Here is a 26,147-nt window from a genome sequence, read left to right on the forward strand (position 1 = left end):
CTTCTTCATTCCGCTGCGTTACGGATTTCCAGTACTTTGAGTAAATAGTGAGGTCTCCATATTATCCATAGCTGCTCCTTGCACGTGTACCTCTGTGGAAAGGACCCAACTCAGTCTAGAATGCATACTTTCCCATGTCCTGAAGAAAAGTTTATTACATCCCTCCCTAGCTTTTTTCTCTCTCAATTTTTCCTGTTTTTTGCCAGTCATCCAAGCATTCCGAATCCTTGGTCCTTTCTGTTGCAAATCTACATTAGGAAATTTATTTCGTGGGAAATGTTGTTACGAGAGAGATTTTGGTTTATCAACGAGCAAAAGCACGGCCGAAGCAACAGCGAAACAACTTTTTACTTGATTGTAAAAATAAATTTGCTACGTGATGATAGGTTTCTGTCTCCTTGTTCTTTTGCGAGGCGATGGAGATCGATGGGAAGCCATTAAAGGGGACAGGATGCCTTTAATAAATGGGAGGCCTAAAGTTGGCTTGAGAGATCTGGACGTGAAGATGACAACCTATTTTTATTATGATTATTGCTATGTCGGCTCGGAGTACGGCTTTCATTTGTACAGGTAGGTCTGTGTTATAGGAACGAGGTCGTGAGGTCGTGTCCTTCTATTTTTCTATTCCTTCTCCTTTTTCGGATAGTAGTGTTCCTCGTTTTGTTTTTGCTATCATAAAAGACACGTTTGATGAGAGTAATCCTTATTATTCTCTTTTTCGGATTATGGCATGTCATGCAGGGTGTAATAGAAAATCTTCCGTTTGGAAGTTATCAATATTGATGTTGTATCTGGCGAGGAATTTATAAATCTTTTTCATAGTTATTACTTGAAACCGATGGTACGTTGGTGTTTCCGCTGATAAATTCAGGTATTCAGGGATTTATGAAAGATTGCATATGTATAGCACTCAGAAAAAAGGTTAAAAACGGAGACTTCCATCATTTCAGAGAGAAAAAAGAACACAGACAAGAAAAAAATCGGTATCAGGAGTGTCCTTACTGCATACAAAGCTGTCATTGTAAAGTTTAGGATGAATGTCAACTCCTTGTGTTATAATTTGAAATGTTTTTATGCTAATTATATGTATTGTGTAGTGCTCAGGTGTCATGTGCCACCATTCGTTGTCATGTGAAGCCATACAGGAATTCTCCTGGAGCATATGCTCTCAGAGGGCCGTCCCGGTTTCCATGGTACCAGATAACCTCCGGTGAGGCTTCGTGGCCGAAGCCACTTCAGATGAGTCCTTTGCAGACTCGGGTCTGATCGCCCTCCTCGAGTACGTGGAGACGGATTAAAAGGGATGGAAATTTGTGGGCTAGCAACTTTAAAATTTCGAAACTTTATTACTACCGGAACGTCAACAATGCCTCGGGAGTATGAGCACAAAGGTTGCGAGGGTCCTTAGAATGCTCACTTTCTCCAAGTTGAGCGGGAATTCCAGTGATATAAACTGGACATTCAGGATCTGAGTAACATAAGATGGTGGGTTTCTGGAGAATACCCCCCTTCCTCCTGTGGTAATGTGCTCTTGTACTCTGGAAAGCCAAGCGGTAGCAGACGCAATCCGGTGTCGGGTTGCTTCTGACGGTTACCGCCAAGCGCGCTCTATTGACCTGGGAGCCGATTTCTGATAGGCAAGATTCCGGTCCACGTTAAGGAGCATCACAATTGTACCATGCTGCGCACCAACGGACACTTCTGATATAGTAGAGAAGCATGCTTTCTACGAGCAATTAAACGCAGTTCAGGGGTGGTTTCCTAGAGGTGACATTATAATTGTGATGGGTGATTTGAATGTAAAGGTGTGATTTAATAGCACCTTGCTGGGGCATGTGATGGGGAAACAAGGTTTTGGCGACCGCAACGGTAATGGTGGAAGGTTCGTGGATTTGGCACATTGTTTAATAACAAAGTATGCCATAAGGTCAGTAGAGTTTCAACCGACCGACGCCGTGGGAGCAATCAGATCGACAGCTTCGTGATCAAGAATATATTTGGGAGTTGTCTTCTGGATGTGCGTAACAAGACAGGCGCTGATTCTGGCCCCAAACGCGATCACCATCTGATGGTGGTTTACGTTCGCTTGCATGTTGCGTCAGTCAGTTCTCGTAGGGTTAGGGAGGTGCGGGTGCTACGCATGTCGGCGGCCACGTGCCGAAGAGGTGTCATAAGATCTGGCTGACTGCGGAGTGGTGCATCGATGAACGTAAGGGGTTAAGTGTTTTACTGACCGCTGCAAGTGATGGCGGGCGTGACGTACTCGAGCTCCGATACTGAGCGAAATCCGTGACAAAAGAGAAATTGTTATTGCGCTGGTCAGGGATGCCCCAGATCGCAATGATTTCGGAACTGTATACCCTATCATGTGGTTTAAAATCTTTCGATGGTTCTGTGATGTCAACGGTCGACTTTTCATCCACGATGATAACCAAAGAGGTGGAAAGAACACCTCAATAGTGTTTTTGATCCTATTACATCCGGTGAGGTTCCTCCTTTTGTGGATGAAGTGGTTAGTCACCGTAACATGCGGATACGCACTCTTCCTGCAAGCAGACGCGAAATCATTTCGGCCATCAAGAGCTTGACGGTCTCTCCACAGAGCTATTTACCGCTTCACCTGCAGTTACTGCTTTCACTTATGGAGTAATCTTGGGAATTTGAGACTTTTCCCAGAGAGTGGAAGAAGGGCATGATCGTGAAGATCCCAAAGAGTGAAATTAGAGTGTTTTGAGTGAAATTATCCAGGGTGGATAACGTTTTCCCCACAATACTTCAGAAGGGCTTAAATATCATCTTATGATCTCTCCTGAGGATAGTAAGGGGTAACATAGCCTTAGGACACACGCCAAAGGCATGGAGGCAGGCATAATTGGTCTTCATTCCGAAAACGGGTAAAAAGCATCCTTTTCACTCTAAGACCAATTCGTCTAGCATCATTTGACCTGACAGTAGTGGAGAAGGTTTTGGAACCAAGGAAATAACCTCGTGTACATTTTTGAATATCGAAACTTTCAACCCAGCATTGCATGCAGAGATACGAAACATCCTAAACCTGGTTTTTGGTATAGGTAAGGGGTTAGTGCCCGGGTTATTGAAAACGTATCTCAAACCAAAGAGCAACGATACCGGCATAGATAGATATGCTTACTTTAATTTCCTTCGTTTTAGGGGGTAGAATAGTGCCAGTCTCATTAACAGCCAAGTGGCTATCAAGGAACATAGGTCAAACCAGCTGAAGTTTAAACTGGTATGGGCGTATGAAACGGTTAAGTGAACTATACTGGGAGATGTTTTCAGAAATCGAGCAGTCTAGGGTGCTCTTAGGGGGATATGAATCCAAGCGCTTGTAGAATTGTTTAAACTTCGACAAGAGCCTTAGGATCGCAGTTTCAGAGCAACTTAAGAACTTAAGAGATATCTTCCAGTAGCTAGTAGCTTCTTCAGTTTTTAGTGAATTCGATTCGATCAAAGATAAATCAAGCGCTCGCCGTACAGACAGCACGATGTTAAATTGTACGATTTGAATAAGGAACCATTTACATCTGAAAATACAAAACCTGAAATGGGATGGACATGCCTCCAAATGGCCGAATGCACTTCCCCATGCCATACATTAACTGATAGAGTCTGAGGAGTACGACCTAGAGGAGCACTGCGGAGAGGATTATGGCACTCTAGTTACGTATATTCGGAAGATCAGTTTTGGGGGTGTCCTAGAGAACCTAGAAACAATTGAAAGTAAATTATCATGACAGAAAAGAAGACAAAGACCAATTTGGTCTGTCAAACAATGGAAATGGTCAAATGGGAAGAATAAAGATAGGAGACTACAATTTCGAGACCGTTGATAATTTCTCCTATCTAGGGTCGAAAATCACAACCGATAACAGCTATGACGAAGAAATCCCCGCACGGTTGTTGGCTGCCAATAGAGCCTATTTCAGCTTACAAAAACTGTTCCGCTCGAAAAGTCTCACCATAGGGTCAAAGCTCTTACTGTACAAGACAATGATCTTGCCAATCCTCATGTATTCCCCGGAGACTTGGGTTCTTAGCAAGAAAAATTGCGAACTCTTGGCCACGTTCGAGAGAAGAATCCTTCGAAGAATTTTTGACCCCCTACATGGGGATGGACGATTCCGTAGCCTACATAACGATGAAATCTATGAGCGATACCATGACCACCAGGTTGTGGATAAAATCCGACTCAACAGGTTGCGGTGGGCGGGTCATTTAATTCGTATGGATCAGGATGATCCAGCCTACAAAGCCCATAAGGGCAATATCTATGGTAGAAAAAGGAGACGGGGCAGACCCTGCCTGAGATGGAACGATGGCGTAGTTCAGGACGCCAGACAGCTTTTAGGGATCAGCCTGGCTGATTTGCTGACAAATTTGGCGCCAACGCCAAGTAAACGCTCGCTTTCATAAATGGTGATTGATATGCATAGGATCTTTTCAAGAGTTTAGTGCTGCAAAGCCTTACTTTTCCAAACCTTCGGAAACTTTTGAATCATCTGTGTTGGAGAACTTAGTCTGCTATGCATTCTTTTGGTATATCCCAGTTTTCTTTGTGTATGGGGTTAAATCTACATCTTTTTGTGAATAGATGTATGGAGATTCGAGAACTATCAGGCATTGCAAAAGCTGGATTCAGTGCTCCTAATAACTCTTTAAATGCACTGTGCCTCTCACTCAGTTTTTCACCATAGATCTAAGCGAAGTTCAAAGGTTAGAACAGATCTCATTGAAGTGGTCTTAATATGTGTTTTCGAGGGGGTAGCAGATTATTGCTAGTAGTGGATCCGGAGTTGTGCCGGATGCTGTGATCATGGCGTTGACAATACTCGGATATACAGTTTTTTGCCATGACGCCAGCTTACAGTGAAAGCTCTTTTGGCACACTGTAATCCAACAAACTACGAATGCATGAGTCAACGTTACCATATGAGGCCTGAGCAGTATATAGAGCAAAGGGTCCGCCTGAACAGTCCATAAGTTATATGAGTTCGTTATATTTGCATGTGCACTTTTATCTGGATTTACTAAACGGCCATGCCTGAGCCCAACTGCCAATAAAATTAAAGGTGAGTTCTACATACAGGTCTGAGGTGTCGAGTCACAGTTAGCAAAACCACGTGGACCGGTGGAATCCCTTGGCGTGGGTTGGTAGATGTCTCAGTTTACATAGCAGTGAGCAGTTTGTCAAGAATTTCTACCCTGGTAATCAAGTTGACGTTTATGTAGTGAGTAAGACCATGGTGAATTTTCATGAATAAGATGCTCAATCAGTCCCTCAGATATTATTACCTATAATAATGTTAACCCAATTTGTCTGAAGTTTTTTGCGTTTGAGTAGTTCTGTTTTCCTTACTTTGGTACCTTAACCTTCTGTTATGAGGTAGGCAAGTAGCCCAGAGCAAGACTAATTAGAAAAATATTTCATAGAAGTCGATATAAGTGTTCGATACGGATCGATTTAGGAGTTTGATACACTGTTTTAGCATCATTGGGTACATGCCGTCCATGCCAAATGGTTTGAAATAATCACTTTATTAAAAAAGTTGACTGACGGTTTCGTCCAGGGTAGAGACGCCGCCTTACCTCAGCCCTGGGAGCAGTGTGACCGAAAGCAGCGACAGGTGGTAATCGCTCCGTTTATATATAATCACAAACACGACATTAGTGTGAATTATATTAAAGTGAAATCCGTCGTAAGTTCAGACCTAACCCTGGGCGAAGTGAATTTTTTGTTGAGGATGCTGGGAGTCCTGAGCCCACATCCACTTGATGACGGAAAAATCGTGGACCACATGAGAGGAAGTAAGTTGCTTCGCAATTGGTCCCGTCCGTCATCAAGTGGATGCGGACTCAGGACTCTCAGCACCATCACTTTATTTTCAGGAGGTTCATTAACTTTTAACCAATCGGTTTTCCTTGGATACCATCTTCATTTATTTTCCTTGGTCCGATGAACGTTGGGTCGTACTTTACCATCGCAGTAATAATGAAATCAAGTGGCTTCCCTTTTCTAGGATTGCATTTGCTACTTATCCAACAAATATGTTGAGCGCTCGCATCACAACCTGTTGAGTGTTTAAGTCCACGTGATTCTGCATATGTAACTAGATAGCCGGCAAAGGACACAAAGAATTATAAGGGCATGATTCCCCTCTTGAAATTAACTGCTTGCTTCTAAGAAATTTGGCCCTCAGTTTTGCAGATTATTTCATTGTTGAAGATCCTAGCCCCTTCACTGATTTAATACTACAGATTTTGTTAGACCGAACAAATGGCGCAATTTTGACGAAAGCAGTAAGAAGTTTGAGGTTTCTTCCACACTCTACCGCCAAAGACTATTTCTCGTTATATTGGATTTCACTCAGAATTAGAACATTTGATGGTTGGACAGTGATCATGTCCTCATTCACTTTTTTACATTCTTTGATTTCCTGTTAAGTGCTTTTCCTGGTCTGCAGTGTACACATCATCTTACATTAGATAGCGATCTTTGAAGCAAATCTTGTTTGGTTGAGAATTTTAAAACGAGAAAAACGATCCTCGTCCGATCACTAAAGTTAAGCTTTCTTGGACGTCGGTGGTAGTTTGGTGGGGGACCAGAAACATATGGTTTTTATTTGGTATGCTTTTTTAACCTATTTTAGTTATTTGGAAATTAGTCTCAGATACTCGATAATGGATAAAGTTGTATTTATTAGAATAATCATTCCTGATTGATGGATGGATTGATGGATGGTTGATGGATGGTAATGCAAGTGTTATATTTTCAAACCGTATAAATGGGTCTTGGTTCGGAGGTGAGCGACACTTTTTGAGCAAACTTAGCTATTTCTTCGTCTTCTTGACAAAACATCACAAAACCTCGTTAACAAATACATGGGATTTTGCAGCATTATTTTAATTTCCACGTGGTTGCATCTTGAGAAGGATTTCTTTCTGAAAGTTCGTCATTTACTTCCTTTCAAGTCATCCTGTGCCATTACGAAAATCCTAAATGAAAAAATTCAGGTGTAGTTGATGTAAGGATGCCGCGAATCATGTTCTTCCTATTTGCTTCTAAAAAAGAACGAAAAAAGAGGAATAAAGATGACTACGAAGCTCGGAAGAATTTCAGACGTTTCCCTGATGTAAAAATCAATTATCCTTGAGCCTTTCTTTGAAATGAATTTGTCTTTTTTTTGGGTACGCGTCCCTTCATCTAGCAGCGCATCGTTGGTGCTATTGTTGTTTTTCTTATCCTTTTACTTCTTCCACCACCCCTGGGTATAGTTGTGCTTTTTTCCCAAGTGTACAGCAGATAATCGACAAAGAACTTTTATATTTGGCTGAACAAACGCTCTCAATCTATTGCTGTCTTCGTCTTTCCTTTGTTTTTGTCCAGCCCTTATTGCCGTTGTATATACAGAGCGAGCAGCAAGCGCAAGGATTCAATCGATAGATTGCAGGATTTTGACTATGGAGTTGAATGGAAACAGTATGAAAGGCGAAAGGGTATTGTATGATGATAGCACGATATTCGCTTAGTGCAACGGTATGGCGAATTATTGTCGATACTTTGCAATTACTGAAAAAGGATTGGATAATTGGATACCATCCGAAGTGCATGTGAAAATGATGTTGTCGTGTTTCAAATTGCTCCGGGAACTTTCCCGGGGATATGGGTATACGGCATGTAGTGAACGAAATTCTGTTTTCGGAATCGAATTCCGGTTAATGGCATAGTTCCACCAGAGCCTGATAACATTCATCGGGAGTTTGTGGCTAGAATGAATGTTTTGATGATGCTTCACGCAGATGATGACTTTCCAGGATAATATAGGGGAAGACTCAATTGAATATTTCTAACATTGTGATGGCTAAAGTGAGTGAAGCAATGAGGTAGTTGTGGTGACTGATTCTGTGAGGATGCATTTTTTAGGCTACGAAAGCTGCAAGTCCACTTTTTATGTCAAGCTAGCTTATATATTGGTAGCACGCAATAGTATCAAATAGTATCAAAAGTATCAAAGAGGCCAAACTTATATAACAATGTTGTTTGCGCTACGCGTGCAGTACGAGATATCAGTAGAGGCGGAAGAGTCCTTTGAATATTTTAAAAACAGTTCATATATCGAGGAAGGTACTGCGTAGTTTTTGGTAAGCGAGATTAAGAGAGTGGGGGCGAGTAGGTGAGTCTATATGGAGAAGGCAATCAGATTTGCGAGAAGGGACCACACCAGGAATACTCGAGGATACATCTAAGCAAGGAGTTGAAGACGGTTAAGGAAGGTAGGATAGAGTTGAGGTCACCTGGAAGTACGGTGTTTATCATCAAGGTCACACCGAGTTTCTAGATGGAGCTTAGATATGATTAAGGTTGTCCGCTAAGGGAGTAAAAAAACATAGTGGGAAAGGAGGAGAGGTTTTAAGATAGTAGCGCATCGAGTAACCATTAATAATGGACCAGTGAACCAAAGTGCATAAATTTAACTCAAGGGCAAGTGAGGAAAGATTGAAGATCATTGATGAAAAAAAAGTATTGGGCTCAGAATAGATCCCTGCGGTACACTAGAGAAATGGCGGAGTTTGCGGGATATGCAATAATCAAGTGAAACTCGGCAGGATTGGTTGGAGAGATACGAGGTCTAATGAGTGATGGTGGAATGTCAAGTATGGCAAGTTTGGACAGCAAAGTGGTGTGATTAATAGGGGTGAGATCTTTGAGAAATCTGTGTACTTAATCCTTACCGCCTGATGGAAATTTCAAAGTTAAGCTAAGAAGTTAGTGAAGTCACAAACTCCACAAAACCATGTCATGCGTTAGCTATAAGATGTCCAAAGTGGGTGGTCAATTAGTCGTTCCTTCGGGCATTTTTTTTTAACAGAAAAGAAGTTGAAAACCGGCAACACAGTGCTTCAGGTATGAAAGGTTTTGTTGAACTTAAATATTTGGCTTTACGATAGTTCTACTGATACAATATATAGCTCGTAGTGAATATACTTTGAAATTGCAAGATATTCAATTCGACTTGGTCCTGATATTTTATTTCTGATGTGGAAGAGACAACTTTGGCCTACCATAAATTTGTTAATAATAGTAGAATTTCCACTAAATTTTTCAGGATGATACTTCCACCATGACTTTTTCAGATTTTTAGGTTGTGTTGTTTCAGAGAACGGGCCCTTGGAATGATTGCCCCTTTCAGACCACCCACCCCCATGAAAGGAGATACTCCGAAGAAAAGTAGGTAAGAATGAATCATAATTGAGGAGTATTAGTAGAGAAGCCTGTGTACTTGCTGAAAGTGAGCGAGAGCTGGGAGAAGTTGCAAATGTTGAGAATGAGCGATTAGAAGGTTTTTAGGTTCTTCATGACAATCTGACATTGTTTCGATACTCCTTTCTGGAGTTAGTTATCAGAAATTTTGAACTAAATTATGCAGAGCTTTAAAGTAAACAAAATTAGCCTGGATTTAAGTTTGTTTATGGTTTTCAAGGAAGCAGGTAAAATAAAATTGTATGCAAGGACCTTAGGGGTTGGTCGCATGTTAATAGAGTGAGGATAAGATCTCATTTGATAGTTGCTGCTTACGCTGCTCACATTTTGATAGAAAGGTGAAAGGATGTTGGTGAGGTTGTATGAAAACCCCTACACCAAAAAAGAATGTTGGGCGGTTATTTGACGGTCTGAAATGGCATATTTTCTCAGTTTCACACACGAGGAGACGTTGAAGATAAACTAGCTTGGTTATGAAGAGTTGCTTGGGGGTGGAGGGGAGTTTTCAGTATACATGATAGAGTTCAGATTCCATTCACAACTTCTTACATATTAAGTTGAAATTAATGCCCATTTTTTTACAGTTGGTATATAAGTTAAGAAAAGAACTAGGTGTTTTTCCTTATTCTGTAAGTTTTTTTTATTTTTCCCCCGCATACAATTGTTTCGGAAACCACGTGCCCCTTTCCTCATTGCCAGTACGGTATTAGGTACTAGCACTGATATTATTGTACTTCAATAATGAGCGATGATATCAGGTTGTAAAAAATTTTACTTGCTCAAGGTATTGATAAATATATAGTGAAAAAAACTCATTTGTTTCTTTGTTCAGTTCTACTAAAAAATCTCAAGAAAAGGGAAAAAAATGCGTTCACACGGAGGGTAGGTAATTAAGTATCAGTGGCCGCTCCGACGAGTCCAATTGGCGCTGTGGTGCGCCGTTCTGATGCCACAAAGGCCTAAGACAGTGACTGCTGCTATGAGAGTAGGGAGGCAGAGTCCAACCGGTTCAGATCTTCAGAGCCAGCCCCCTTGCAACTAGAAACCTCTCTGAGGTTCCCAACGAATGGTTTACCCAGTGTCTGTAGTCTGACTTTAGCTAAAGCAGGGCAGCCTCTGCCATACGAATTGTAGGGTATGCCGGGCCTGGCGACATGGTCCTATATGGGCCAGTGTCTCGTAATCTTGTATGCAATTGCACGTCTGGCACAGGAGCTCTCGTGATCGGGTTATGTTATAATCGGGCCAAATCCTCCTGGATTTGCCACATGTGGTAAGCCTTCGCCTTCTAAGGCTAGCGGCTGCTAAGGAGTGTCTGAACCAGCAGCTCCAAGGTGTCACCAGAAGGTTCAGTCCAGGAGTCTTCCGACTTTTTAAGAAAGGATGGGCTCTTATGTTCCTTGGGCAGAATCGTACTGAGCCTCGTGGATTTACTGGTACTTTCGATGTTCTGATAATAGTCCATACCAGACCGCCTTGTACTTTTTCAGGCAGTCCTTGTATGGCTGCCAATATTTATGCCTGAAGCAGATGCTGAAGATTACCCTGGTCAGCTTCCTGAGGCTGAGGAAATCTTCATTTCACCACGGTGGCAGTGTCTTCTTACTGTATTTTGCAGGGCACGAGACTTTAAAGGCAGTATCGAATGCCTCTTCCATTCCTATTATCGATTAGTAGGGTAATATCAAGGACTTCCTCAGAACCGCCATAGTTCTCCGAGCTGGGGTACTGCCCCTGTTACACACCGATTTGGTTTGTAGTAATAAAAGCGACAAAGCGTATGCCTTGCACTGCCGTCGCAGCCTATCAACAGGTTGGCAGGTTGTTGCTGTTGTAGTTCTTCTGGCCGAGGAAACATACTCGTTCCTTGCTCCTTGCCTGACCCAGCTTCACCACGACAAAATTGCTAGAACTTAGGTCCGGACACAGAAAAGCATGCAGACTCTCTTTGCGAAGATGCATGCTCTAGGTCTGTCCTATGCTGTGGAATAAATTAGAATATTTACTTTAGAGCCCTTTGATGGTTCGGTCGCCTCCGCCTGTATTAATGCAATGTCGATGCCTTCCTCTAGGAGGAAGACAAGCAAATTAGCCGAGGGGTACTTCGAGTGCTGTAGATTTATCTGCGTTACCATCAGCATTATCTGCTTGCATGCGGGGTTCGTCAGTCTCCGTCGGACGGTAGGACCTTCACCACGTGAGGAACTCATCTTCTCCGACAGCTCCTTGGCGGCCTCGATAGGATCCAGGTCGCCGTCCGGTTTTGTAGAGCAGAACACTTTCACCTTTGCGTTCCTAACTACGAATCGAACTTTATAGTCGACCTTTTCCAGTGCCTCCAGTTTGGCTGTTTGTTTGTGGTTCCTCCTCTTTGAGAACAACCCAGTCGTCCATAGGAATCCTGGAGTTTTGAAAGGCGCAGGGATTGAAGGAGCTTGTCCTTATCCATGCAGACATTTGGCAACCAGATGCGAGCGACCAGTTTCCTGGGAATTTCTTCATAGGGGATGACTTTAAGCTCTACGCCCTTCCACGAAAGAAACGTGAAAGTCCCTGGAGAATTGGTCTTCGCAAGCCATAACGTGGAACCCATGGACCAGCTGACAGGAATCAAAATAGGTGATGGATCCTGTGATTTCAGCGTCCAGGAGATGCTCAATGACCATCTTCGACAACCTGACCTTAACACTGCTCCACACCTCCGGCGCAAGTTTAGCGCTAGCGGAATTACCATCCGCCAATGCTACATGTAAGTGACTTCTGGCCACGTTATTGAAGAGTTTCGCAGTTCGTGGCTCATCGGCTGGTTTTTGTTGCGAACTTTTCTTCAGAAGTTGCTTAGTGTCCGAGCTTTTGCCAGCTCTGCTTCGCTTGTGTTTTTTTCCGACCTCTTTGGGATGCGTTGAGATCGACTACGTTTGCGAGCGGTGGTCTTCGCCTGCCGCTTGTCCGCCAAGTGTTTCATTATATTCCTCCACAATCGTCACACAGCCAGTGTGCTGCTCTCGACGGTACTGTCTCCTCACTGGATGCCAGCAGCTCGTCAGCAGCTGATGCACCTGGCATCACCACCTCTTCTTCTATCGTTGGTTTTTTAAGGTTTTATGTAAAACAAAACTTTATTAAAATCGATTCAAAGTTTGTCTGTCTGTCGTCTGTCACACGCACTTTTCTCCAAAACGGCTAAACTAATCGAACGAAATTTGGTGGACAGATGGGAACTATGAAATCCCACGCATACAGCGAGTGGCATAAATTTTGGTGGAGTTTAAAGGGTTGACATGCAAAGGGGGATTCAAAAATTTTATGTGAAATCTAATCTTCGAGAGATGTCCCATTCCAGTATCTGCTCACATAAATTTACTAATAGTATATTATCAACTTTTAGAAATTGACTAAAAAACTCCACTTAAGTTCATCCTAGGTGTACTAAATTTTGCACCGACATAGATGACAGCCTCGTGCACACATATGACAAGTTGCATGTCATGTGCCAAAATTATAGTAATTCAAACTTATAAATTTCGTGCGAATTAACAGCATCCTAAGCCATACAAATAAGATGCTGGCGTCATAATTAACGAGAATAATTGACAGTCGAGTGAGATATTCAAAATTCCATTCAAGAAGAATCTAATTCTCCCCAGCCTTTTTTGCGGTTTTGTTTGTAAAATCGGTTCAATGTCTGTCTGTCTGTCTGGCTGTCCGTCACAGGTACTTTTCTCAGAAACGGCTATACCGACTGACACGAAATTTGGTGAGAAGGTGGAAAGTGTGGACCCCCAGACATACAGTGAGTGATATCCTTCTACGTTGAGATTTAGGGGGGGAGGGGGGGGGGGTCCCCATACATGTAAAAGGGGGATGTACAAACTTTTTTCACCAAATATAGTCATGTGTGATATCAAATGAAAGGTCTCGATTAGTACTTTTCGAAGCCGGTCTTAGTTTTGTTAAAAAGGCGGGGAGTGGGAGGGGTGCAAAGTGATGATTTTTTTAACGGAGCCATTCTCAGAAACTACCCAACCGAACAATCTGAAAAAATCATGAAGCTGCCTCTATATGGTGCCCAGGCCTCAAAATACCCTCCATATCGATATCTGTACAAGTTAAGTTAATAATAGTATATTAACATATTTTTGGGAAAATTGTGTAAAACCCCTCTTAAGTTTACCTCAGAGTTATAAAAGTTGGTAGTAGTTTAAAATATAATATGAAGCATATTATCTCCAAGTTGGATCGAAATCATACTATTAGTAACAAAGTTACAGTAGCTCAAAATTGTCTTTACCGTGTAAATTTACAACCCGAAGTACTAAATCTGATATGCTAAATGCATATTCTTAACGGGCTACGTACAAATGGGATAGTTCTACACTTAAATATGCTCACACAAGAAGCAAACAAAACCTTTCATACCTGAAGCGCCCAGCTTCCGATTTCCCGACTTGTTTATATTTGATGTAGGTTACATTCTTGGCGTTTGGTAATAATATTAAACTCAGAGTGTGAGGCGTATGAGGTTAACTATTATCAATATAGGGGTTTCCATCAAATGATTTATTTAAATCGCTTTCTAGAAAATAGAGGATAATGGAATTTTTAGCTATGTGACGCGGAGCTGTCGTGCACTCGTTGCTCCTCACACCTTTTTCTTTTTCTTCAGCCTTTGTCCGTTCACAAGCGGGGTCCACTCGTGGTGATCGGTTTCGTCATTTTATTTTATCAAATGCCTGTTCAGGATGTAATCGTGAGGCCTTTAAATCCCCATCCAGCATATCCAGTTTCGGCCGGTTTTTAGGTTGCTTACCATTGACTTCGATGTTCAGATCAATTTTAGTAAGTGAATTCTCGTTAGCGTGAATTACGTGACCACACCATCGAAAACGCCTCTCTCACAGTTTTGCTACGATCGGTGGAAACCCATATTGATCGCGGATATTCCCATTTCAGATGTGATCAAAACGTGTCGCCCCACCAGTACAATGCAACATCTTCGTTCCCATTACCGCAAGACGCAGTTCATTGTCTTCTATAGTCGGCCAACACTTAGAACTACAGAGAGCGGCAGACGGACGACATTGCAGTAAATTTTAGATTTGGGACGTGCGCTGATACGTCGATCACAAAGAACACCAGTTGTGGAATGCCACCTCATTCAGGTTGCGTTAATGCCAGAAGTAATTTCATTACGCAGTTCTCCATTGGCTGATAGCGTTGAATTGAGATATTTAGTAACCTGCCCAGAACTGAGCGATTTCAATATCTCGGGTCAATGCTATAAGCCAATGGAGAACTACGTTATGCTCCACACATAGGGAAACACAAAACCTTTTATACCTGAAGCGTCAAGCTTTCGGTTTCCCGACTTATTTTGTTTTTTTAATAATTGAGTCCATGCCTTGTTCCCACGAGTAGTCCGGGAAGAATGTCCACCCTCACTGGCCTGACCACCAGGGTAAGGGTGTTATTTGAAACTGAAGGTGAATATATTAAAGACTAAGCTCGCCATTGGCCATGCATCCCTCGGAGTATGCTGTTCCACTTTGGCTTGGGGTCCTATTAGCATTTTGTCCATTGCAGGGAGAACGATCCCCGGGCTATTGCTTCGGCTCATCCCCCAACCAGATTCACTTGCCCTTAACACGTGACCAGCAGACAAACAGATCCTCGTCAGTTGGATGAGCCTGCTTCCAGCCCGGCCCTAAACACTCTTGGCCGGTCCAAAGACGGTTTCCAGCCACCCCGGGGAGGCTGTGTGAGGCCTTGTTGAATTATGCAATTTTAACCTGAAGCATAATCAGACCAGGCCGCTTCACACGGAGGACGCCTTATTGTTAAGAGGTTACACAGAGGGGCCCTTAATAATCTTTACCAACGGATCAGTTAGGGTAAACGGATCGAGCGCCGGAGCCCGACCTCGCGAAAAAAGTATGAAAACTCTGGTAAGGCTTTTAACCAAACGCTGCTCCTTAAGCCTGTCATCCACCTACAGTGCAACCTCTTCCTCGTATCTGAATAGTCCGCATTTGATTGGTGGCCGTGACGATGAGGGGATGGGAGGCTCTGGTCTGTCAGTTTGGACTCTTTAAGTTGCTGGCGATCGAATGAAAAAATGATTCGGCCAACTGGCGAAATACATTTGTTTAGACTGTGAGCAAGCGTTTCTTGTTTGTTTAAGATGTGAACGAGAATTTAATGGCATTTTTATTGTTGGTGAACATTTTTGATAGATGCTTACACATAAAAATATCTTCAATTCTCGTCTCAAGACTTTTCACGTCTAGAGTTGAACTATTAATGTTGCGGCTTGCAGGTAAAAGGAGGGTGTTTTCAGTTCAACTAGCGGCCGGGTGCGTTGCGGACTCATTCGGGATAAATGACAGGTCGGACTGAATGCGGATGGCAGGCTTTAAATTACCATATGAAAAAATTTGGTGTATTGGTTTTGGTTATATGTTGCCAATGAGGAAGGGGAGGAGATGCCCCGGAACTTGACACACAGCTGGCTGGCTACATCTATAAGGCTTTCATTCATGAAGAATTGGCCCACTCTCTGCCGCTGGAGAATGTTCTCAGATTCGTCACTGAATAGGCGATTTCAGAGGATAGTACAATGGTTCTAACAAAAAATGTTACTATTTTTATTATAAGTTGCGGCTCCGCACTCCAAACTAAACTAATTTTGGTTGAGGAAGCCTTTTTCTATTATAAAGGCATGTCCTTTCGAATTGGGTATAATAAAATATCACAAAATTACTGTTTGTCTGTCTGTCTGTCTTTTTTTTTTGAGGAGGTGGAAATCTTCAAAAGACACGGGTCTGGGCACACCAGCGTGTGGGATTTTTACCCACTAAAACCACCCCCGACTCCCCCCATGCCCCGCGGAACCACCATAAGGTATTACATCACGGAGCGGAGTCAGCTCACTCTAGCTTAATCCCATTTCTTCTATACGCGGCGCACGTGACCGCGCTTTTCTCCTTTCCTCTGCCTTTCGAAATTTATCTTGAATAGATGCGATCATGGAGTTAGCCGCATCCCAATTCTCTTGATGTGCTAGCATTTTCGGCACCAGATTTTCTGGTACCAGCACCTCTCCTAGAGCCTCCTCTAGATTCCTCCTTTCTTCCACAAATCTCGGACAGTGGAAGAATACATGCTCTGGGTCCTCTGGGACTCCATCACAATTTGGACAGTCGGGTGAGGTCTCCAATTTAAACCTGTGAAGGTATTGGAGATATCCTCCATGTCCCGTCAGAAACTGGGTGAGATTATAATTAATCTCATCGTGTCGTCTCTCCTACTACTCCTTGATGGCAGGAATGAGCCTGTGAGTCCACCGACCCTTTCCCGAGCGTTCCCACGGCTCTTGTCATCTATTTATGGATCTATCCCTCTCAGTCCTCTTCGTTCGCGATGATAAAGAGGTTGCTTTCGCATTGTATATATTCGCCATCTCATCTGCCAAGATGTCAACCGGCATCATTCCAGAGATGACGAATGTTGCATCATCTGAGACAGTCCTGAAGGCAGAGCATACCCTCAAGGCTATCCTCCTGTATACTGCAGTCAGTTTGTTAGTGTTAACTGACATCTGCAGTGCCTCCCTCCAAACTGGGGTCGCATAGAGCATGATTGAGGTCACTACCCTGGCTATAAGCAACCTAGAGGTATGCCGTGGCCCTCCCACGTTCGGCATCATCCTCGCCAGGGCCATACTAGCAGTGGACGATCTATCGCAAACATACTGCACGTGTTGCTTATAACTGAGCTTCCTGTCTATCACCACCCCCAAGTATTTGATGGTCGGCTTGGAAGTGATGATATGATTCCCGATTCTTATACAGGCGTAGTTTCTCTTCCGGCGCTTCGTGATGAGGACCGCTTCTGTTTTTTCCTCCGCCAGTGTCAGACCTGAACTCTTTAGCCAACTTTTAACAGCACTGATTGCTTCGCTTGAGTATAACTCAGCATCTTCGAGATGCTTTGCGACAACAACCAGCGCAATATCGTCAGCGTAACCCACCACTGTGACTTCCTCCGGAAGGGGAAGATTAAGTACATCGTTGTACATGATGTTCCACAGTAGTGGGCCCAATATGGGGCCCTGCGGGACACCCGCGGAAACCACGTACTCCTGCGGTCCGTCATTAGTGTCGTATCAGAGCCTCCTTTCAGTTAAATAACTATCGACAATTGCGGCGAGGTAGGCGGGAATACCAACCTTCGCTAGGGATTTCCGAATTAGATTCCAATTGGCCGAATTGAGTGCATTTTTCACATCCAGGGTTACTACCACGCAATATTTGCTGGTACTACCCTTTCCGTGGATTGCATCTTCGGCCAAGCCAGTAACCAATTTGATGGCACGAATGGTTGATCTGGCTTTACGGAACCCATACTGCCAATCTGAAAGGCCGCCTTGGCTCTCAACTACCGGGAGTAATCTATTATAGATTACCCGCTCTAACATCTTCCCCACCGTGTCCAAAAGACATATGGGTCGGTGTGAGGATGGTTCACCTGGAGGTTTACCAGGCTTAAGCAGAAGCACCAACTTCTGCCGCTTCCATACCGCTGAAAATATTGCCTCGGACATGCACGCTTCGAACAACTCAGCGAACATGTCCGGCCTGGATTTCACGGCAAGTTTAAGGGCCTTATTCGGTACTCCGTCCAGACCCGGTGCTTTATTGTCTCCTATTCTGCCGCAGATCTCCAGCAGTTGGTCTCTGGTGACTGGAGGAATCGCCGTCACATTCAGAGGTGGTTGGAATATGTCGGTGCTCTTCTCTTGCTGGGGGAATAACCCCTGGATGATTTTCAGCAAGAGGGTGGGGCACGTGATCTGCGGAGAGGAACGGCCTCTGAATTGTCCCATCACGATTCTATAAGCACTCCCCCACGGGTTTATGTCCGCTTCTGAGCAGAGCTCCTTAAAGCATTTCCTCTTGCTTTGCTGGATGACGAGCTTGAGGGTTTTGCGGGCTGCTTTATAGGCACACTCTTTCTGCCCCTGATCGACTCTACCTACCGCCCTCTGAGCCGCTCTTCTGGCTCGGTGGCAGGCTGATCGAAGGCCGGTCAGTTCATGATTCCACCAGTAGTTTGAGCTGTTTGTCCGTCTGTCTGTCTGTCTATCTGTCCGTCACACGCATTTTTCTCGGAGACGGTTATAGAGATTGACACCAAATTTGGTAGAAAGGTGGGAACTGTGAACGCTCACGCATTATTGTGAGTTACATCCTTTACGATGAATACATGCAAAAGGGGGGTGGAATTTTTTTTTTCATCAAATATAGTCATGTGGGGTATCAAATTAAAGGTCCCGATTAGTACTTTTCAAAGCCGGTCTTAGTTTTCACCTTTGCTGAAAAGGTTGAAAGGTTGAAAGTGGTCATTTTTTTAACGAACCCATTCTCAGAAACTACCCAACCAAAAAATCTGAAAAAAATCAGAGGATTGTTACTATACGGTGCCTAGGCTCGGAAATACTCTCCATACCGATACCTGTTCAAATAAAGTTAATAATAGTACATTACTATAATTTTTAGTAATTGACAGGAAAACCCCCCTTAAGTTCACCTTAGAATCACAAAATTTTGCAACAATGTAGGCTACAGTATGGGTCATGGTCCTGCCAAATTTGGTGAAAATCGCACCATTACTAACAAAGTTATACTAGGTCAAAACTGTCGCTCCTCTGCAAATTCAAGACTATGAATGTCAATATCATTTGAAAGTGGCTATTATATTTTCACGTAATATATGCATATTTTACGTGCTAAATGCTAATGGGACAAAAGCACACTCAAATCTCTTTACAAAAGAAATACACAAAACTTTTCATACCTGAAGCGTCTAGCTTCCGGTTTCCCGACTTGTTTTCTATTTGATTTTCAATGGAACTGTGCTTCAGTTTCACTATCAACGCACCGCCATATACACGTGATAAGATTCCAGCCGTACCTAATTTATGTTATAATTTTATTAGTGTTGCTTTAAAATTATCACAACTCGATTCGCATGTTGCCCAACATTTCCAAATTTTTTATTACATGCTAATCGCACTCATTTCCAAAACTGATAACAAGATAAAGATACTCCGGATATTTTTACCTTAGTATCAGTGCTATTTTTCTCATCAGTCGAGTAGTACCTGTCCAGTGCGGACGCAAAAGCTGGGAAATAATCGGCACCTGAAAAAGTTAATGAAAATGGAGACTGCAATATCACGTTCTGTTCAGGAGGACGAGTTGCGACTGAAAGGTGTAGGCGATTTCTGTATTGAAGATGATGAGCCTAAATCAAATATATTCCGGATAAGTGGAAAAGATTCAGATTCCAAAGATACTGTAAAGTGTTCAGATGAAGTGCGTGGACAGACCTCATTAGTGCAGGTGAGAAAGTGTTAATTCTTGTGCAAAGAAAGTCTTAAATGTTAATTTTATTGGGGAAACTTGGTTAAAGATTTATAAGGGGTGAAGTGCACTGTGCGGTGATGTGAGTTGAAAAGAAAAATAGTCAATTTTTCCTAATTACGGAAATAATAAGAATTGGTGAGTTATGATATAGCGACGAGTTTCCAAGATTTATGCCGTAAGGTTGGGATTCAATCCCATGAAATTATAACCCCTAGTTGCTCCTCTAATTTCCTTTTAGAGAAATGTAGCAAACCGTTTGCCTTTCAGAATTGTATCTATAATAATTGAATAGTCTCTCAGAATCTCTCTAGGGGCAATTTGTTGATGGGCTTATGGTTGATCTACCTCATCTATATTTCACTGGCTCGGTTATCTTCAAAGCCATTGAAGAGTCTCCAATCTTAGTCTCCTGGCAATTTCCCACATACTTCACAATAATTGGAAGTTTGGTTGCTACTATATTAGTTCGCCATATTAACAAAACATAATCGTCCACTATCTAATGTTGGGAATTAGTCACCCGCTTCTGCGAGTACGTTAAAAGCACTTGCTAGCAAGCAGGTGGAATCCGTGGGCAGGTGCTTTTGAACACCTGCTTCACATATATCGTTTTTGATAAGGTCTGATAAGGAACCGGTATGGATAATTTTGAGACATAAACAAATTATAAACTATCAATATAGACGATAAATTGTTTCGTAGTGATTATGGCACGGGGATTCCGAAATGATTCATCATAACGACGTTGCAGGCACGAATTTGATTATCTAATCATGAGAATTGAACATTAAGTTCACATATGAACACTGGGAGAGTTCAAAATGAATATTGTATAGCCATCTTAAATCTTATCTTATCTGCTCAAACTCAATGATTCAGGAATGCACTTTTATGCCGCCTTGGATTTTCAGTGAGGTTTGGCGAAATCAATCAACACTTTTCTGTGACTTATGGTAATCAGTAGACATGGCGTAAAATCTTGCATACATTCTATTATCTAATCAAAGCGGCGTTCACTTTCAGTCTGAATGTTTGAGCAGATACGCTATTATTTGATTAGGCGCGATATATGTAGATTGTGTGATTATTCCGGAATTCTAAGTTCAAGTTCAAAATACAATAGATATACCAACAAGGATGAATTCGAAAGTAAGTACCCCTTTATAGTACAAGAAAGGTATTACTATCGATAACTCTAATCGGTTTAAAAAATGTTATTGGGTAACTAACTTTAGATAATAATATAAATAATATAATATTTTACTTTCAGATAGTTATTATTATTATTCTGTTAACAACTATTGTCCTCCTTTTCCTGGTTATAGCGTACCTGTTAATCGTAGTATCTCAAGGAAGCCTATAATCGTTAGGAATTCTAGTATATTCCCTACTTCCAGATCTTTCAACTTTGCATCTGATATTAAGTGTTCTCCCAGATGCCTCAACATATTTTGCGCAAGTGTCAGACACTGTCCCAGGATGTGCATAGAACCTGCTGGCAGTGTCCGCAGATATTCCCAGCTTCCCCAGGTGATAGACTAGTCGGCAGTGACCAGTGAGAATTCCCATTATGAATCGGAGGTTGTTTTTGGTGAGGTTTAAGCAATCCTTTGTGTGCTTGAGTTCGTATACCCCAATAAGCACCCCGGACTTCTCCATTCCTGGTAGATCCGCTCAGTATAGTTCCCTCAACCGTTTCTCTTCATTTGTTAATGTTATAGTCAGGAACCTGTTTCCGATTCCACAGAAGAGTTCTGGCCCGCATAAAGCCGTCCCTGCTCCTTTCTTAGCTAGTTCGTCCGCTACCTCATTGCTTTCCAATCTAATATGGCCTGGAACCCAGAGTATCCAGACCTTGTTGAACGAGCCGAACGTATTCAGTCTCTCAAGGCATTCCCATACCTGTTTAGAGATCACCTGGTTGAACCTAAGTGCCTTGATCGCTGCTTGGCTATCGGTGAGAATAGCAATGTTTTGCGCCCTGCAGTTTCTTTGGTGATTAAAGGGGGCATATCTGTCTATGGGCATATTACCGCCTGGAATATGCTAGTGTGCTTACCCATTGGCGCTAAGTACACCCGTTTCCCCTGCTGTGAGGGATCCGTCAGTGTATCAAGTAATCAGTTGATGGTTTAAGCCGTATGTCAAAGCCGCGCTCTCCAAATTTTCCTCGTTACTCCAACGTGTTTCAAACTTCTTATCGAAGTGAAACCTCGTTGTCATGTTATCCCTTGGTATCAATAATTCGGGATAGCGCCTAGAAAAAATATCAATCTTCCTTCAATTTAGGCAGTTCCCCGCCTCAATGATACTCCCAGCCATCCTGAATATTGCCCTCCTTGCCTGCATCTGTATGTGCAGATGGAGAGGGGTTAATCCCAGAAGGACCTCTAGGGATGTACTGGTAGGCTGCATGTCCTCATTGCCCCACTGATACAAAAGCAAGCCACTTTTTGGAGTTTGTGTAACTCCCTAGCTTGTGTGCCAAATTCAGTTCTTTCTGCCCAGATGATTGCCCCATCAGTAATCATTTGTCTTACTATTGCAGCGTATATCCAAAGTAGTATTTTCGGGCTGCAATCCCTTTTTTTCCTGCTATAAACCTACAAGTCATGAGAGCCCTCGTAGCTTTCCGACAAGTGTTTCCGACATACGTCTTCCAGAGTAATTCTTGATCTAGCCTAATTCCCAAATATTTGACCTCTGCTTCTCGTTTCACTCCATGTTATGTAACCTTATGGCTCTCAGGTGATCAAGCTTACGTTTCCTATGGTGGTTTGACTGTATTGATACGCAGTCCCACCTTCCTACACCAGGCACTAGTAACTCATAGTCCAGTTTCGATTCTATTACATAGGGTATTCTCGTATTTTCCCTTGCGGATTAAAACAATGACGTCCGCGTAACCTTGGACCCCTACTTCAGCAGCGATAGTACCTCGCCTTGTGGACAACCTTGAGTAGTATTCATGACAATAGAATTTGTACCTGTCGGTACTTCTATTTGCCTACTTTTTATCATTTTGCCCATCCAGAGAAAGCCAGGGTGTTTCCCACTCTTGCGGCTTAGGACATCTTGTATCTCTGTGGGCGATGTGTTGTCGACTGCTCTTTCGATATCTAAAAGGCACACAGCGCTATTACTTTTGTTTCTATGGCATCCGGTAGTACATCCGTAAGCTGATACAGAGCAGTTTTACTTGACCGTCGTGCCCGGTAAGCGTGTTGACACTGATGTAGGCGAATGCGCTTTAGAACTTTAGTTCTAATATAGTTGTCTATGACCTTCTACACCGTTTCGAATACGAACGATGGTAGGCAAATTGGTCTGAAAGATTTAGGGTGAAAAGGATCCTTTTTACCAGCTTTGGGAATAAAGACCACTTTTGCCCGTCTCTATCTTCTTCATTTTCTTCAGCCTTTGTCCCGTTCACAAGCGGGGTCGACTCGTCGTGATCGGCTTCGCCTTTTGGCTCTATCGAATGCCTGATCTGGGTGCAATCTCGAGGCTTTCAAATCCCCATCCAGCGTATCAAGCCACCGTTGTTTAGGTCTGAGTTTTGGTCGTTTACCATCGACCTCGATGTTCAGACCAATCTTGACCAGTGAATTCTCATTTGCACGAATTGCGTGACCATACCATCGAAGACGCCTCTCTCGCAACTTTTCCACGATCGGTGCAACCCCGTAACGATCGCGAATATCCTCATTTCGGATGTGATCTAAACGTATGACGCCACTAGTCCAACGTAGCATCTTTGTCTCCATTACCGCAAGACGCGGTTCATTGTCTTTTATGGTCGGCCAACACTCAGAACCATAGAGAGCGACTGGACGGACGACATTGCGGTAAATTTTGGATTTGAGACGTTCGTTGTTACGTCGATCACAAAGAACACCAGTTGTGGAACGCCACTTCATCCAGGTTGCGTTAATGCGTGAAGCAATTTCATAACGCAGTTCTCCATTGGCTGATAGCGTTGACCCGAGGTATTTAAATCGCTCCGTTCTTGGCAGATCACTGCCGCTGACAGTGATTGTGCCTGTTTCATGGGAGTCGATCGTCAAAAGTTCAGTTTTGTTTAAATTCAATCTGAGACCGTGTTGCATGAGGCGATCATTCCATTTTTGAACAAGTTGCTCGAGATCATTTTTGCTATCAGATGCTAGGAAAACATCATCTACATAAAGCAGTGTATAGGACGCTGGACGTTGGATATCCCGTGTGACGGTGTCCATGACAAGAACAAAGAGGAGTCGTGAGAGGGCACTTCCTTGATGAACACCAACAGAGACACGAAGCGGTTTTGATACACCCGCCATATTTCGAACTTTACTTTTCGGATCGTGGTAGAGCAATTGAACCCAGTGCACGAGTTCTTCTGGCACGAAGTGTTGTCGTAAAGCATATCAGATGAGTTCGTGTGGTACACGGTCAAACGCTTTCTCTAGATCCAGAAAGGCAATGCAAAGAGGGCGATGCTTCTCACGGTTTCTCCATGAGTAACCGCGCAGCGTGTATTGTGTCAGTAGTTCCGCAGTTCTTGACAAATCCGGCTTGATTCACGGTTATTTCAACGATTTCGCGAATACGGTTGTCAAGAATGCGTTCAAAAATCTTCATAGTTTGGGAAAGTAACCGGATCGGACGGTAATTTGAACATTCTGCTGGGCTACCTTTCTTTTTCCATATTGGAACAGTGGTACTTTCTTGCCAGTCAAATGGTGTTCTTCCTTCCTGAATAACCCGATTAAAGAATTCACTGAGCCACAGTGTTGGGTCCCAGCTCTTCGCTTTCCAGAGCTCAGTTGCGATGTCGTCAGGTCCTGTTGCTTTCCCCGATTTCATCCGTTTTATTGCCTCCTCGACTTCAGTTGCTCCAAATGTCGCCAATGATTGTGGAAGTGGAGGATGAGCAAATTCTTCAATTGAAATCTGCTCGAAGTATTCTCGCCATCTATCCGTTGCGGCTCGACGGTTGGTAAACAAAATACCGTTCTTGTCATTAACACAACAGAAGTGTTCGATATCCTGAGTGCGTTCATTACGGCTTTTAGCAAGTCGATAGAGATTTCTCTCGCCATCCCGAGTGTCCAGTTTATCGTAAAGATTTTTGTAATGGTTCGCTTGGGTGACAGTGACCGCCTTCTTTGCTACCAGGTTGGCATTCTTATAAATTTGCCAATTAGCAGGCGTTTTATCGTCGAGAAATTTGTGATAGAGGCGTTTCTTTTCACGGACCTTCATTTCAACATCATCATTCCAAAGACAAGTATCTCGGTTGATGTACCGCTTACCCGGCTTGGTGACCCCGAGAGTTGCAGAGGCCGCTTTGTGGATTGTGTCTTTCATTTGGTTCCATGATTCTTCCACATTCGTAATGGTTGGCAATCGTATGAGTGAGACCGTTTCTTCTTTCTTCTCACCAAATCGCCACCATTTAATGCGCGGCGGACCAGTGCGTTCCTCACGGCTTAATTCGCAGGACGGCAATCAACGGCCGATGTTGAGGTGCGATGGTTTCATAGGGAACGACTTTGCAATCAGTGGCAGTGGTAAAATGATGGCGTTTTATGAGAATATAGTCGATTTGCGTTTTACTGTTCCCACTATAAAACGTGGGAAGATGAGACAATCGTTTGATGAACCATGTATTCATAAGTACAAGGTCATGGGTGTCCGCAAAATCGATTATACGCTCGCCACCTTCATTGCGCGCTCCGAACCCCTTTCCCCCATGGCATCTGTTACCGTCTGCCTTTTCACCCACATGACCATTAAGGTCGCCGGCAATGATTATGTAATCGTCAGCAGGCACGTGACAAGTCTTTTCATCGAGAAGTTGCCAGAAGGCATCTTTCTCGGCATCAGGTCGACCTGTCTGTGGTGCATACGCGGTGAAGAAGTGAATCGTGCAATCAGCTGATATAATGGTGAGCTTCATCAGCCGATCATCAAATCGTTCGACTTCTTTAATGGCATCACGGAAACCCTCTGACATGGCAATGCCAACACCATATTGAGTGTGTGGGTTAGCAAAATAGAGAAGTTTGTAGCCATTTTTACCGCGTTCGCGTTCAATGTCGCAGCTTTTGGCACGAGATCATCGGGTTTCTTGCAGAGCGCAGACATCAATGCACCTTTTTCGAAGGGCTCTTGCGCGTTCCTCGGTCTTTCCAGTTAGGGTACCAATATTTAGCGTGCAGATACGTATTTGTTTTGTTCGTTGTGTGCCGACTAAATTGCTTACGTCCTGACGCCGTCCATGCGTCAAGAACCCTTGCCCATTTCTCGACAGGACCGGGGCCCGTCCTGCCGGGTCGACCGAGGTGGACGCCCTAGCATTTCTCCGAGGCTTGTGACTCAATCCGATCATCATGTTTGTAACGACATTCTATGCATTTTCTTGGTCGACCTGTCGCGGGGCCTGTCATCAAGAG

At 43.3% G+C, this 26,147-nt stretch overlaps 1 protein-coding gene across 3 annotated transcripts in view; it reads left to right on the forward strand.

Moving 5' to 3' along the window:
• The window catches only part of LOC119659785 (serine palmitoyltransferase 2-like), a 56,887-nt gene that overhangs the window by 11,686 nt on the left and 19,054 nt on the right, over nucleotides 1-26,147 (forward strand). Inside the window, exon 1 of one of the 3 annotated variants that reach the window (XM_038068052.1) lies at nucleotides 19,384-19,683. The exons of 1 other annotated variant lie outside the window; for it this stretch is intronic. In XM_038068052.1, the coding sequence (XP_037923980.1) occupies nucleotides 19,495-19,683 (189 nt within the window). In that variant the 5' untranslated portion in view covers nucleotides 19,384-19,494. Of the gene's footprint in view, nucleotides 1-19,383; nucleotides 19,684-20,755; nucleotides 20,857-26,147 lie in introns of those variants that run through there. One more of the 3 variants, XM_038068053.1, reaches the window with a different exon arrangement.

Source organism: Hermetia illucens, chromosome 6, assembly GCF_905115235.1.
Source record: "Hermetia illucens chromosome 6, iHerIll2.2.curated.20191125, whole genome shotgun sequence".
Taxonomy (NCBI): domain Eukaryota; kingdom Metazoa; phylum Arthropoda; class Insecta; order Diptera; family Stratiomyidae; genus Hermetia; species Hermetia illucens.